Here is a 15,863-nt window from a genome sequence, read left to right on the forward strand (position 1 = left end):
AGGATCATGATCCTAGGCACCTCACTGCACTGGAAAGTGATACTCCTATGGATGGGAGCAACAATCAACTGATGGGTGCTCCCAGCTACATGTGAGCCAAAGACTCCAGGCATTCCTATGGCACTCTTGGGAGCCCCAATCAGCTGACCAGTGCTCTCTCAGCTGCTCCCTGGCACATGTTCTATATAAAGGTACAATGGGAACCAGCCACAAAGTTATTGTGTCATGAGTTTTGGCTTATTCCCTCTTTTATCTTGCCATTAACTGAATCAACATGTGGCAGGGTTACTGCTTAAGATGCGATAAATTGGTTTAATCACATCTTAAGTGTAATGTCTGCTAAGGTTAGGCAGAGGAGCCTCCCTCATGCAGGACAGGAAAAGAAAAGCCACAACAGAACTGCAGCCTGTGACAACTCTGCAGGGAATAAGAAAATATAAGGGAACTGAAAAGTACGCATTAGAGAGAAGGTGGCACTCTAGAGAAGACATGGAGGAGCAGCAGAGGGAACAGGTGAGCGGCTGCTCTGAAAGACTGGAGGCACTTAAAAGCACTCAGCTCTATGTTTACACTGACAGCTGGGGGCCCCAGTTAACATTTGCCAACAATGTGTCCCCTTTAAGCTGACTGGTATGAATCAGTGTGTAGAAAAAAAATGTTGCCCACTTACAACCAAAAATATTAGTGCTAAAAGAGCTTGTACTCATCCATGGAAAGAAATATTGCCTTATTGCTAACCAGTATCTGTAGAGAACTCCTTATGAACAACTAACTGATTTAGGAAAGAATTTTAAAAACATTAGTCCAATAATATATAAATAATAGGAAATACATCTTTGAATCTCTCTATATTCTAAACAGAAATATAGACTAAATTCAATGGATATATTACTCATAGCAATATACGTCCTTTGTTAAACTTGTCATGCCACTGGATATGAGGAATGAATGTAAAGTGCATTATTAATTTTATCAAAAATTATGTATGATGAATAATAAATTATTTTACCTTTCTCCTTTTGAAGTTTCTTTATGTTGGTCCCAGTATCTTGATCAAGGAGTTCTCCATCTCTAGTGTTGGTCAGCATAGCTACAAATTGGAAAGTACAACTTTAGTGTAGCCAACAGGAAAAAAAAGTACGCAAAAGAGAATGAAAATAAATTATATTTCTTCTTTGCCAAAATGTTGCTATTTTTACATCTGCATATGGTAACGCAGGTTCAAAAGTAATGGGCTTTTTTGTTTTATTTTTTATCCATCAGATTCTAAATCTTCACCATTTTAGACCAAAGCACTAAAATATGCAGCAGAAACAATTTTGCTGGAATTTATTATACAAAGACATGAGAACAGACCAAAAATTACCACTGGGATGAATGAGATTTCCTATGAAATGTTCAAATGAACTAATTAGAAAAGCACTTCATAGAAATCATTTTAGGGCAAAATACATTTAATAGATCAGAGGATTTAAAGAATTAGTAATTATCTATAATGCAGCTTGCTTAATAAAGAAATACAGACAGATAGATGGTTAGCAACCCAAATTGATGGATGACAGCTAAAAGACAATTCTCTATGCTGTTGAAAGAGCAATTCTTTACTTAACACCTGCAAAATCAGTGAGACGTGTTAAGTTTATGATTTCAGGATGCTTAGTTTCTTTGTTCTTATTTGATTAAAATATTACCCTCTCTACAATTAAATGATTATAGAATTTAAAGTCACTCTAGTTCAAGAGAACTGTTAAAACTTTATGTTAATACTTTCAGGACTGTTTTATCTGGAAATAGCAAAAAGCATTAAAAATATTATAGAACCTTCTAAAACTAGCACAATGCAGACAAATCCCAACATTCAACACAGATAAATATTTTGGCTCTGAAAAAATTTAAGTGATATGTTAAAAGTTGGGGACCTGTTTGCAGTGTGTGAGGAGAACTGTACCATATTTAATAATATTTTGGACTGCTAAAGCACTGAGATTTCCAAACATAATGATGTTGATGATTAATCATATATATATTGCAGTAGCATTCAAAAACCACAATTGGAATCAAGGCCCCATTTCATTATGTACTGCACAAAGAGGAATTCCTCACCTTGGAGATTTTAAAGCATCAGTTAAATAATTAAGCTGCACAACACAAAGTAGCTCAGGAACCTGACTGCATGCCTACACTGGGCACACCAGTTTTAAATATCAGCCCAAATACCATTGCCAATGTATCTGCATGGTACTAAGTACAGATTTCTAGAACCTGGATAACTCCTCAGGCTGTTGGCCTAAGCTGAGTTCTATGCTACTCCATCAACACTGATGTAAGGGCCCATGCTCATTATCACAAAGCTAACTCAGGTATGTCTGCAAAAGCTGCAGGGATTGATGGGCAGAGAGGTCAAGTTACTTGCCCAAGTTCAGACAGGTTTCCTGTGGGACAGCCACAAACAGAATCCAGATCTCCACATTTCATATCTATTTTTTAAGCACAAGGGTACCGTCTTAAATAAGGCAAGGACTGGTAACTTTGGTGAAATTTAAGAAAAAAAAATTCTTATGACTATGGAGAAACTGTGCTCCCCACCTCTGAATTAACGAAATGGTTAAGATAGATTTGCAAAGTTGGGGGACAATACAGCAAATTCCAAATTCTGAGAGTCTTCTTTCAATTCCAGCTACCTTAAAAGGCACATTCCCACCATCGTCATTATTTAGAAGAGTTTGTCATGGGCCAATACACGTCATATTGGAGCAGGGGCAATATACCATGGGACTCTGTTGTCATTTAATTTATTAGTCTGAGCGGGTCTACTCTCTTCAGTGATAAACAAGATAAAAGATAAAAAGAATGCTTTATACACTGTATTCTAATTTTAAAAAATACACGACTGCTTCCTAGTAGGTTATTTTAAATGTAATTCTCCCAGTTTGCCAAGCACACTTCTCCAATCTCTTGAGTCAGTAGCTTTTGAGGGGAGTGGAACTGGCAGTAATAAAGTACTAACCAATTCTATCTGGCGTGTTGTCAAGCTGGGATGGAGAGCTGGACACACTACTGCTCTGATGTGAAGAAGCATGACTTCCAGGTCTCTGACTATCTTCCAGAGATGGAGCAGGAGAAGGACTGTCTTGAATTCTCTCCTTAAAACAGAAAACAAAATAATGTATGTGCAACTGTGTAATTTTGACTAAGTTACTTAACAAATTATAAAATTAAGACAGCTAAAGTAGTGAATCGTTCTTTCTTGGCAAACTAAATTATATTCTTTTGTGGACTCATATTCAGAGATCCAGTCCAGTCTTGAGTACACATGTTTTCTATGAACCCTGTGACCACATTAGGTGTCATGCTATAGAAGAAAAGAGGACCTTTTTTGTCTAAGCAATTATTTGAGTTGTTCCTTTAAGGTGCCTATACACATGAATGGAGGCTGCTCTGACACACTCTAATTGATTGAGTCTGCTGGAGTGTGGTAAGTCCTACACTTCAGCAGACTATAGAATCACATGTATCAGAGTCCTCGCATTGAAAAATGGTGATGGGACACTGATACACGTGTCGCTCTAGGCACTTTAAGTAGAGCAGTTCTCAGAGCCACTCTATTTAAAGTCCCCCTCCTGTCCCCACCTCCTGAAGCATGCATATAAGCGCCCTTAGTTTGCAACTTTTCCTTTCAATACCAAATAATAGATTTCCCTCCTCAGTGAATTTGTCATTTTAAATTATACTATTTATGCCTAATAAAGAAGAACCATATTTTAAAGAACAGAATTGGATTTTGGCTAAGCTGGCCATCTGGATTTCAAATTGTATTAATAATAAAAAACTTGTAAATTCATTAAAAAGACTATTGGTCTACCTGAATAACTTTTATCAGTGCTCATTAAAGACACACTAGACAGGCTTTCAAAGTTATGCATGCAAAAGGCATGCACGTTTTTGCACACAATCATCTTAAACCATTCACAACCCAATATGCACAAGAGAAAGTGGTGCATGCATGCCACGAAGGAATGTTAAGAACAAGAATCAGTTCTTCACAGAAGAGTTATATCAACTTAATAATAAATGTACCATGTTGGAAACACATTTGATTTTCTGAGGTAAATTTGCTGGTATTTGGTCATGAGGCTCCCAAGAGATTGTCCACCAAAAATGTCCTATTTTCAGAACTAGAACTTATAAACAGAACTAGAACTTATAAAGCAGCATGGGAATTATTTGTGGATGGCCACAGCCTCTAGCAATTCCTTTATATTTTTGGGTTCTAAATCTTCTTGATTCTTCTGCAAGTAGGGAAAACACCCCACCTCATTACACTGTAATCTGAGGACAATGATTTAAAGATAACCTGGTAAATTTCCTCCCTTTCTAGTCAACTCAAACTTTTTCATTCAGAGGATATAACCTGGTCTTTTGCTGGCATCTTAATATGTGCTGGGGGGGGGACCCCAATAAGGATGGATTTGGTTTTTTTTTAACTTCTAAAAATATCTCTAAGATGTGCCTAGTATATTCTAAAAGTCCATTATAAATAACTAACTTTGTTAGTGCTCTAAGTCATTAATATCAGTAGTAATCAGGTTGTTATTTTACGGATATTCTGTTACTCATTAGAGCTACATTTCTAAAATATGCTGTACTTTATATTTAGGGATACATTGTAGCATGATGCACAGGGAATTGAAAAGCAGCTCTGCTAAAAGAGAATGGGTGTTGTTTGTCTATTCCAATCACACCAACTAAAAACGTAGCCTTGAATGCACTCTAATAGGATAGTTATTCTACATTAAATAACAACTGAGCCTCACAATCATGTAACAGATGCATATCTATTACATAGCTGTTAATCCTCAGTGGATCTGTTTTCACTAATTATCTGTTATTTAATGAACATACAATAACTAATAAAACTGAAAAAGAGACTTTTAATTGCAGTAGGTTTTGTAAGCTAATTAAAAATGTTTATTAAGTTTTAATAGATTTGAATCCATTATAGGGACATTGAGCCTCAATGGCTCTAGATTTTGAAAAATCAGCTCTTAATATTAACTGCCTCATTTCTAACTCTGTCTAGAAATCAACAATGTCAAATCAGTTGCCTTTAAAATTATCAGGGTTTCTTCCTCCATACTGTAAAACATCCCAAAAGAATTTAGGAACCAAGAGATGCTGAGAGTAGGAGGCAGCAGAGGAAGAGACCTTTTGCTTTCTCACTTGAAAGATTATTAATTATGTCATACAATGAATTTAACATGTCCAGGGCCTATCTTATAGTTGCTATGTGTGTGAATCTTCTATTAAATGTATTGAAGTAGCAGCTACTGGACTGACCCCAGGTGAAAACAGTTGTTACTTTATCTTCATTTGCCTCTTTTTATTTTCATGGCTGCCTTTGGCACTGTTCCCAGACTCCTGTATCTAAAGGAGTATTCATTCTACTATTAATTCAGTTCAGAATTTTAAAATTATTAATTTGCCACATTGTGTTCTTTAAGTAATTTATGTAATTTAGAACTACACCATTTCTAAATCAATATTTAGGCTCAGGTGATAATAATCTATCCTCATGTATAGTACCATATGATGTAGAGAAAATTGCAGCCCCTGTGGTGTCTACAGGGACATTTTTATAACAACCCTGGGAATGAAGAGCCAGGGAGAGAGCTTGCCAACTTCTCTGAAAAATAGATTTCAACAGACCAAATAATGTTTATTTAACACTCAGAAATCACCCAAACAGCAGTATATGCCATCTTTAAATTGAAATTATTTGAGTAATTCAAAAGCAGATGATTTGGAAAGCATATTTTCCCATTCTCTCTGGTAACTGCATTTGACCATTATTTCCCATTATAAAGCAATCTTTACTTAAAACAATTTACCCTGAAACATACTTTGGATTTGAAATTTTCAGGTAGATATAATTGTAGCAAATATTAATTTCAGTCTAAATCACACAGTGGATCACTTTGGAAAATAATTAGTTGGTTACTTTATTTAACATTTTACTAGTTATAAGAATGTACTTTCCCTGTAGCCATTACTGGAATTTCCTCTACATCATATATACTATAGATGAGGATAGAATATTATCACCTTAGCCTGGATATTCATTGAGAAATGGTGTATTTCTAAATATTTGTGGGGAAATGTAATGCTGAGTTTCTCCTTCCATCATGAATAGCACTATGAACAGTTTCTTCCTTTCAAGTAAACAGATCCATTTTTCAGCCCTGTAATCAGTATGCATCTATTTAGCTACTTAACAGCAATGTGCTCTGGTTCATTAGGTAGCTACTGTTGTGTCTCAGCCTAGTTAAAATTTCACAGCAAGTTAATCTATTTTATTACAAATGAGAACACAAGTGATAATGTCCTCACCATTTTCCAAACACAGGGTTAACAGTATTTGTAACAAATCAATGAGGGCATTTAAATAGGAAAATTGCAAATCTAAAACCTTAACATTTTTTACACACTGATGAGTTCATTGCATTTGTCAGTTATGAATTTTACAACCCTGTTACTGTTCATATATTTTATTTTTTCTCTTGAAAATAGTATAGTTCCATTAGTATGTGGCAGTGCTGCCTGCTTCTACAGTACATACATTTACAATATCCAAAGACTAATACTTCTAAACTAAAGCCATATTTTCCATATTCCATCTGTTTTCACATTATAGAATCTTCAAAATTCATAGGCAAGGTTATGATATACTGGATTAGAGATAATTTAAAGGTACGTGCTTTGATTTAAAATTAAAACATACTGAAGATCTTATCTATTTATCTAACTATAATACCTACTCTAACTTATCTTTTTTCTTCTCTTTACAGAGCTGACCCATAAATTCTCAAAAAAAAGACTTTTGCAGTATTAAATCATTTTGAAGGACAATGTATTTCTGTCTCAGTAAAGGACAGGGTCTTCCTTTCACTCAGAAAATGTAGCTACAAAGCTTGACATTGTTAATTTTAGTTATGATTTAGGTTAATGACATTAAAGTCATCAACGCTTCCAATTTCTAGGGATATCCTTGATTTCACTTCACTATCCCTTTTGCATCCCTTGTGAGGTGGTGTCCCACACAAGGAATGTAAAACACTAACATAACAGTTTCATCCAAAATAGTTTTATTAGAAATATATATGAACAGCTTACCTATTTTTGACATAATCATCTTGACCATAATTCCTTATCTTTGATACTTTACAATATCGATCACAATTTTATGTGTTAAGAATTTAGAGAAGCTATGGTGTTGGATTTGTTTTTTTTATTTTTTTAGTTCTGATGTAGCTGTAATTACACTTCCAAATGTTAATCTATTAATGAGTTCCTAAAGGATTTAATGGCATTTCACTGCTGACAAGCAGCTTTTGGAAGTTTGTCTGAATCCTGGATATTTTATTCATACATTTGTCTTGATATTTCATATTTAATTGATGTGGTCCTTCTGTACTCTACAGGGTTCTACAGAGGCAAGGCATCTTGGAACTTAACAGACCTTGCTAATGAAATTCGAGAGGGAAAAATACGGGGTGGGGGGAGGAGGAGGGATTAGTTCCAGATTAGTATTTGCCACTATTCTGAGAACAAACCTAGAGCTTCTGATTTTATTGGAAGAATCCAAACATTGCTAAGTCCTACAGAATAATTGTCATAATACCAATTTTTGCTCAGTAACCCATCACTGCAATCTGTATGTTACTATACCTCCCCTCAGCAACCTCCTAAATTGTCTTAAAAACGAACTATTCAGTAAAGTTAATATTCATACCCAAACTTACACAGTGACCAGGTAAATGTAAGCAGACACAAGATAAACCTGCAGTTTGTGGCTGTTAATATAAACTTGATTGGTGAAACAGGAGCAACAAGTCCTGCAACCACTTCACCACCTACAAATTTCTCCTCAAAAGTGATTTACATAGTGCAGACATGAAGCAAGAATTTTCAAGACTGAATTGTGGCATGACACAAAAGTAAGCTGGATCCCATATCTCCTGCATTTATTGTATCTGGGATATTAATACATATACCATATCCTCTTCACCTTTGCCAGGGAAGTAATTTTAATAGTGCACACTACATATTTTTTATTAGGAGTCAACTAGTATTTACTTTCTAAACATATTCAAGAAACCATAAAAACTCTTCTGTGTTTACTAATTTTAATACCAGATGTTCACTTGCTAATTCTACTGCCTTGTGACTATTTCCTATCAATTCATTAATTGCCAGATGCTCAGCCAAACACAAAACACAACTAATCAGATGGCATTGGTAAACAGCCAAACAAGAGTTTCTCACTTTGGTGTTTCTTAGATTAGTAATCACAGGGAAAATCATGGCAATTTTCACTCAAATACTACCTGTTTTACTTCAATTTTTATCAATACTGTCAATGTGCAAACCGGTAAGATTATTAGGAGATAGACTCTTGTGCAGAGGAAGTGTCATACATACCCCTGGCCTTAAAATTCTGCCACATCCAGTGCTGTAACTGAACAAAGAAAAGGCACTCCCCAACCTAATGATGATAACGTAATATCCAATCTATATTATAGTGATATAAGATATTAACTACAAATGCTAATGGCTGAGCCAATACTAAAAGGATCTTAGCCAGAACTGAAGACTAATATGTGCTTAGCCTAACAATATTCCCATACTAGCTATGGAAAAAAACAACCATGTTTGCAAGCTATAACATTTATAACTAGAACATCCCTACTTTCAAGATTGAAATAATCATTCACCAGTTTTTTTACATAGGGATAAAGGTTCTTCATTTTAATAAACAACTTCACATCTGGGGAAGTGGTGTATGTCTAGTTAACAGGATAAGAGATCCCATGGAGTGTTTTAAGTATACCCAGGCTAATGTGGATTGGAGACAGCAGGTTATTGCCAAACTTTGCAGAACCTGTGTATCTGTAGGCAAAAGATACAGGGCTACACATTCATGACTTTCTTGCAAATGAACCATAAAGCAAGTCGTATGATCTTTCTAGCATGTTCCAACAACAATTTTACTAAGTTGTCAACAATACAAATGCAAAAGTATAAAATAAAAATTGACGAAAATGCTACAATTTTTTTAGTTGTCCAGTATTTCAAAATGTTGGATAAGCACAGAAGGGGAACCTAAACAAGTCTTCAAAATCTTTAAACATTTATGTTTTTGTGGCTGGGGGAAATGGTTTAGGGAATTTTGAATTTCGTTCATTTTTCTGACTGTTAGATAAATATTGTATATTCTAGTTGTTCAGCACCTCTCAGCAATAGCTGGAGAACCCATCTGTATTTTCTTTAGGGAATTTCAAATTCATGTCACACATCATTTACAACTGCTGTAATGATTCCAAAAACCAGAAGAGAAACATAACCCAAAAGAAGGGAGACTGAGAAGTATCTACTGTGTGTATGTATTTTGCTATGCAAATTGATTTTTTTGGTTCAATGTGTTTCAGGTCAGCTTGTAAAAGAAAGTTTCCAGTTTTCCCACCAAAATGAAAAATGGGTTGAACAAAACATTTAATTTAAATGAACTGATTCATTTTTGAGGTTTCCTTACTTTTGCTATGTAATTAAATTGTTATATTTCAAAATGAAATATTATTTCTAATGAAAAATTTAAAATGTTTTAAAATGTTACATTTGGCCAAGTTAATAGCTTTCTAAGAACAAAAATCTCAATTTGCACATGCTCAGTAGAGACTTCCTACAGTTCAGCAGATAAATTCTTTGACAGTTTTTTCTGCTTAAGTATGTTCCAGCCTAAGATTAAACCAGCTGAGCTGGACCTTCTCTGAAATTATCCTGCCTGTTGTGGACTGCTATGACAGCAGGCACAGGAACTGAGAGGAGCTTCTGCTGTGCTGTCACCTGCCACTCCCCCTCACTGTGACATCCAGGCAGCATGGAGAAGGAGAAAATTACTCTATTTCAATGTGTGGAGTGAAATATTGAAGAGCAAAGGGAAATACTATAGAAACAGATCTTCTGCCTTCCTTTTTGAAAGGACTTGGTAGAGCTGGTGATGATGAGGCAGGAGCTGTAGCTGAAGTGAGCTGGACAGGAGGGTGGAAAGGGCAGGAAGAGAGTAAGGGAGATTAACTAGGCACAATGTAGGGTGCAAGAACTGGGTGGCTGAATCAGACCAGAGGAGGGAGTAGTGTGGATACACAGAAAGGGAGAGAACAGCACATATGAGGTTAAAGGGTAGGCAACTAGAAGACAGAACGAAAGAGGTAGGCCAGGATGTAGACAGAAGGGCCTGTAATTACTTGAAATCACTCCCTTTCCAAATTTCAGTCTCTACAATCCTCTGCTGTCAACAAACTGGAGAGGAGGCTGCAGAAGACAGAGAGTAGGAGAAATGAGTTGAAGAGAAATGGAAGAGGAACATGGGGCAGAAAGAAACAATATCAGGAAGGAGAGCGGCATGAAAGGGGGCAAGAGAAGGAACTGAACTGATAAGAGGAGAGATAGGAAAAAAAAGAAAGACTGGAGGAATAGGGCAGAAGAGCCCATAGCTACTGCAGTAAACTCCCTGGCAAGAACAGGAGCTGCCCTCAGTATTCCAAGATTTGACATTTTTTCACAGTATTCTATATGTATATATCAAGGGCTTAGACTGTTTGTCTGTATGTCTGTCTCTGTCTGTAATGCTCTTGGGGGGGTGTGGCTCCTGGTGGGGTGTGGCTCCAGCCAGGCAAATTGCCCATCAAGAATGATGGTGGGGATGGAGCAGGGGGGCAAGGCCAGCACTCCTGGTCTCACCCCCTCCCCCCATCACCCCAGCCCTGCTCCTTGGAGGTGATGGTGGCACAGTAGGATGGCAGTGCAGCACTGGCCTCACCCCTGTCTGTCTGTCCCCTCCATCCCCACCATCATGGTGGTGCTCCTTCCCCACCGTCATTCTTGATGGGCAATTTGATAAGATATTACAATTTTAGACATCTGTTTTAAAAGAACATTACTAAAGTTGTCAAGATAAGCTCAAAATTTTGAAACACCAATATTAAGGTCATCTATGCAACCATCATATGGTCCCCTAGGCAGGGTTAGACAATAGTCTATAAAGATATGGCCACTCCATATAAAAAAAAAAAAGGCTATAAACACCTATCCATAAAGTCTGTAAAACAAACAAACAAACAAACAAACAAAGTCATTGTAAAAAAAATAAGAACCGGAGCTTGACTGAAGCTCCATTGTCAGAAAGAAGATAGAAGCAGTGTTGAAAGACAGACAGAATAGAGCAGCACCATCTGGTGTTTGAGTGGAACTTTGCACAGAGCTCTTGTCAGGGTTCTGTGACTCACAGGAGTCTCCATAGCTCCTTCCCCTTCCCCAGCCACGTGCTGATGCTGCTGACAGCATCCCTTCCTGACAAACAGATAGAAAATACTCCTTCTTTGGGTGTCCTTGCTGGGACAGTGAGAGCTGAGCTGGAGGGTGTAAGTCTAGGGAGAGCAGCAGCATGTGGGTTCCAGTTTGGCGCGGGGTGGGGGTGGAGAGGAAGAGTAATCAGGGAGTGGGGGTGAGTAAGAGACTACTGGGCTGGAGCAGCATGGTGTAAGACCATTGCTGCAGTCAGGCAGGGATGTCAACCCAATACTTTTTTTACTTTTACTGACAAACTGCAACCAACCATTTTTACTATGGTTGGTATTAAAACACTAAATTTGAACCCAGCCATTGTCCATAGTCTGTCAGAAGGGTTATATTTACATTATGTAAAACATGCAATAAAAATGTATGTCAGTAAATAGTTCGGTTGTCAGTAAAAAGTTTTCAGATTGTCAGTGAAAAAGTTTGTCTTGGATTGGCAACCCCACCCTTTGGTGTCTGTATCCTATGGTCTCATCCAGATGAGTGCAGCTGTGAGGTATGCGGCACCACAGACACGTCTGCAGCATCACATACTGCACATTCTGTTGTTCTCCATGCTGCAAGGGAAGAATGCAAAGGTTTTTTTTGACCACTGGATATAAAAAAGTGGAGCATTGCACACGGCGGCAGCATACATTGCCTAAAGCCAGAGCCACACTCTGCTGCTGGTCAGGCTATTTGTGGCAGGTTTGCTGCTGCTTAAGCCCCAGGAGGCCCCCAGGACCCCAGGTAAGGCTGCTGGGGCCAGCCCAGTGCTGGCCTCAGCCTCCTCTAATCCCACCTAGGGTAACTTGCTATGCACCAGCAAGCGCGTGGCATAGCCACTAGTAGCCCTAAGGGAACCAAATGTCTGCGCATGTCTGGATGTGGCCTATGATATATCTTGAATAGTAATAATCACAATACCCCTCTAGTCTTACAGCATTTTTACATATGCTCCAGGAGTGGGGAGGGAGAGAGGTGCTTTAATTAGAGAGGCTCTGAGAGCTGCTCTAGTTAAAGCACCAAGAGCATCTCATTTATCAGCAGTCTCATGTTTCAAAATGGTGGCAGGGGCGCTTTATCTAAAGCTCATTGAATGAGCTTTAGTTAAAGCATTCTTGCCACCATTTTGAAGCACAAGGATGCCAATATGGAGTACAAGACATGGAGGCTGGCTGAAGCAAAGTAATTACCACACTCCAGCATATTTGATTAATAGAATCTGCTCTGACATGCTGTAATTACAGCACATTGGAGCAGCCTCTGTGCTTGTGTATAGGCACCCTTCATGTCTAAATCTATTAATTTTCCCATATGGCTTGTGTTAGACGTATTAGTGAGAGTCCTAGGTTTCCCAAATTTACAGCAGGGCTAGAATTGGAGGAACTGTACCCTAAAGAATGCAATGCTGTAGTTAAGCAGGCTCACACAGTAGAACTGCATTAAAGAAAGAGTTCCTGTTCTAGGAAAAACAGACTTAAGACAAATTTTCTCTCTCCTTCTTTAGGTCTTGGTGGTTCCTGAGTATAGGAAGCTGCTCACTGAGAATAATTTCAGTGGAGACACAGACAATTGATGTAAAACCAGTAGAGACAGACTGTATAATAACCAACCCAATCTTGACCCAGAGGTAAGTTAGGTATCAGGAGTTTTGCTCTACTAATACAGAGCAGAGCAGTGAGATCCCTAGATCTAACTTAAAGTAGAACTAGAATTGGAGGAGTTGCACTTTGAGAAACAGAGTTGTAACCAGCTGCCTGATGTCCTTTTTTCCAATCTTCCAAACTACTTGAGCAAATTGTAGTGCAAGGCCTTTCCTGATATTTTTTTGGTCTATCTGGGTTTGGGCTGTATAAATGGAGATTAAGGCTGATTACAGATGTTTAAAAAAATGCTTTCCAAGAAGAAGCAGCAGATTAGTTTTACCCAGCTCTGCAGCATCTCTATAGATCAGGAACTTCAGCAGGGCTTTTTGGTGTTTTTATCTAATAGCTGATTGAACCAGCTACTAGATACAAGTGCCAAAAAGCCCCACTACAGTGCTCTATCTCTATAGAAGTTGGGCAAACCGGGCCCAACCAACATGATGACTCTTCTGAGCATGTGCTGGGCTTGGCATGGGAGCATGCCAAATTTAACGTAAAGCACTGTTTGTTTGGGGTTGTTTTTTTTAAGTCTGTAAGCAATCTAAATGTGTAATGACATCTCTGGGGTGTGGATGTCTTTATTGTATATCAATACAGGTCATTCTACAACTCTCTAATTGCAGGCCTGGTTCAACCTCAGGAAATAAGTTAGGAAAAGACCCTTGCCCAGTTAAAAAGTGCAAAATCTATTATCAATAAGGGTGAAAGACTTAAAGCTCAGAACTGGTATGAGATTTATGCTCCTTTTATATTGGAACATCCATTTGTATACTGTGTGAGCTAAAGTCATTTGAACTCAATATCATTAAGATTTAGACAGGTTTTCAACATTCCACTGAATATGTATTCTCAGCATAAACCAAAAGTTTTCATTTATGAAGCACTGTATGTGGTGAATGCATATAAATAGTCATATATATTTGCACACAATGAATCCATTGTATAATAAACATTTTTGTTATAGCTTTGGTGTAAAGCTGTTCTGAAAACCTCAGTAGAAAGTTGCTGGTTTTGTATGAATGTCCTATTCAAATGAAAAGTCTAGAGACATGAGAATAATGTTTTTAAAAGGTACACAAGCACCAAAACAGTACTGGATCACAGTATAATATTCATTTTACTCTGTACTCTTGTAACTTAGCTGAACATAAAATTTTTGGGCAACTTTCAGTTGGAACAAGTTTTTATAGCTGAACTGTAAATCCCTAGAAGTAGGGATTTAAAATGGAGACACTGACAGATCCTTAACTATAGCACTGCTAGCGGGTGCTGCTGTAATCACATTAGATTATATTATAGATGGCAAAGAAGGTTTTGCGAGTCTGTCCATTGTGACTCTGTCTAATTTACAGTGTTCCTGTCAAGAAGAAATCAAATTTCATAGTTATGACATTTCTTTCTGGAGCACTAAATGTTAACTTTGCTGATCATGCATATTTTGGTCGAACAGCTTATTTCTAAATGGCAAATGTGATATAAAAAGTATGACGACTTCATTCAAAACCTTTATAAAGCAGCTCATTCTTATACCAATTTAAAGCAGGCAGAATCATAATTTATCAAATTATGAAATTAGGTAAATCTGAGTTGAATATGCTGTTTACATTTTAAAGTGCCTTATTATTTTATAATTAAATATTTCTGAAACATTGATTGTTTTGTGAACTTATTATATGGACTTAAGCAGAGCAAGCATGCTATGAAATAGTGATGAAGAACAACAACAATACTACATCTATCCAAGAGTCTCACTGCAGAAGGCATCTACAGTCTTCATCCTTGTGCGCTCACCACCCAAAAGGGAGAATAACTTGTGAAAATTGTGGAAGTCGCTGCTATGTAAGAGATGCTTCCTACCGCCTTTGAAAGGATATTATGCATCTCCTATTGTCATATTGGGACAATGTAATTTCGTGGGTGTTAGGTAACCCTGTGCATCAATTACCTCACCTATAAAATTGGGATGATACTTTTAGTAAGCCATTGAAAGGACCAGGCATAAAAATCAGAACTACAGACTCCACAAATTCCCAGAATTATAACATGCTACAGGTATAAAATAATAAACTATAGATATATATAAAACCAATGGAGGAAAACTGAACTCTCATATCTACCTAATAACATGACTGGACATTTTAATTTTAAAATATAACTAGAGAAATACACATACATGGAAAAAATAGAATCAATAACACCCTTTTAAGTTTTTGCTCAAGTAAAAATGTGATACAATTTTTCTAGAATTCTAGAAAAAAAGTTGGCATTGCAGTACAAACACTTCTCCAGCAAACCCACAATACTGATCCATCACACACCTATTTCTAATCTCCTTCCAGGCTGAGACTCTATTCTCATCTTTTAAATGTAGCTCTGATATAGGAGTCACTCTTACAATTCTTATTACTAATTCTTTTCTAATAATAATATGTCTTCATCAGAAACTTTTTGAAAGTCTCTATATATTGTATCTATCCATTTAGAAAAAGAAGGTTTGTATTGCATCCATTAAGGTGCTTTTAATTATTTCCTCAGCTTTTATCCAAATACTAATCAAGATTCACCGCAGCTGAATTATTAGAATCACCTGCGACACAAAACAAAGGTTAGTTTTTAAACATTTTCAAATAGCCTTTGTATTATTATTATTATCATCATGTGCAACAGTGTCTACCCTCCAACCTCTGATAAGTGGGAGTGTTTATTTTTAATGACATTTAGTACTTGCACCACTAGCACAGCTACTTTTTCTTTAACTTATTAGTTGTGTTCATCAGTATTTATTCATATTCCAGTAGCCCCTACGACTCCCATGAGGAGCTG

The 15,863-nt window shown here is 37.1% G+C and overlaps 1 protein-coding gene across 6 annotated transcripts in view; it reads right to left on the reverse strand.

Annotated features, from left to right (window-relative positions):
* The window catches only part of DACH2 (dachshund family transcription factor 2), a 564,418-nt gene that overhangs the window by 96,762 nt on the left and 451,793 nt on the right, over nucleotides 1-15,863 (reverse strand). For all 6 annotated transcript variants that reach the window (XM_059732736.1, XM_059732734.1, XM_059732735.1 and 3 more), the window contains 2 exons: nucleotides 3,008-3,143; nucleotides 1,010-1,090 (listed from right to left, as the gene is read on the reverse strand). In XM_059732736.1, coding sequence (XP_059588719.1) covers nucleotides 1,010-1,090; nucleotides 3,008-3,143 — 217 coding nt within the window. The remainder of the gene's footprint in view (nucleotides 1-1,009; nucleotides 1,091-3,007; nucleotides 3,144-15,863) is intronic.

This window comes from Alligator mississippiensis, chromosome 8 (genome assembly GCF_030867095.1).
Source record: "Alligator mississippiensis isolate rAllMis1 chromosome 8, rAllMis1, whole genome shotgun sequence".
Taxonomy (NCBI): domain Eukaryota; kingdom Metazoa; phylum Chordata; order Crocodylia; family Alligatoridae; genus Alligator; species Alligator mississippiensis.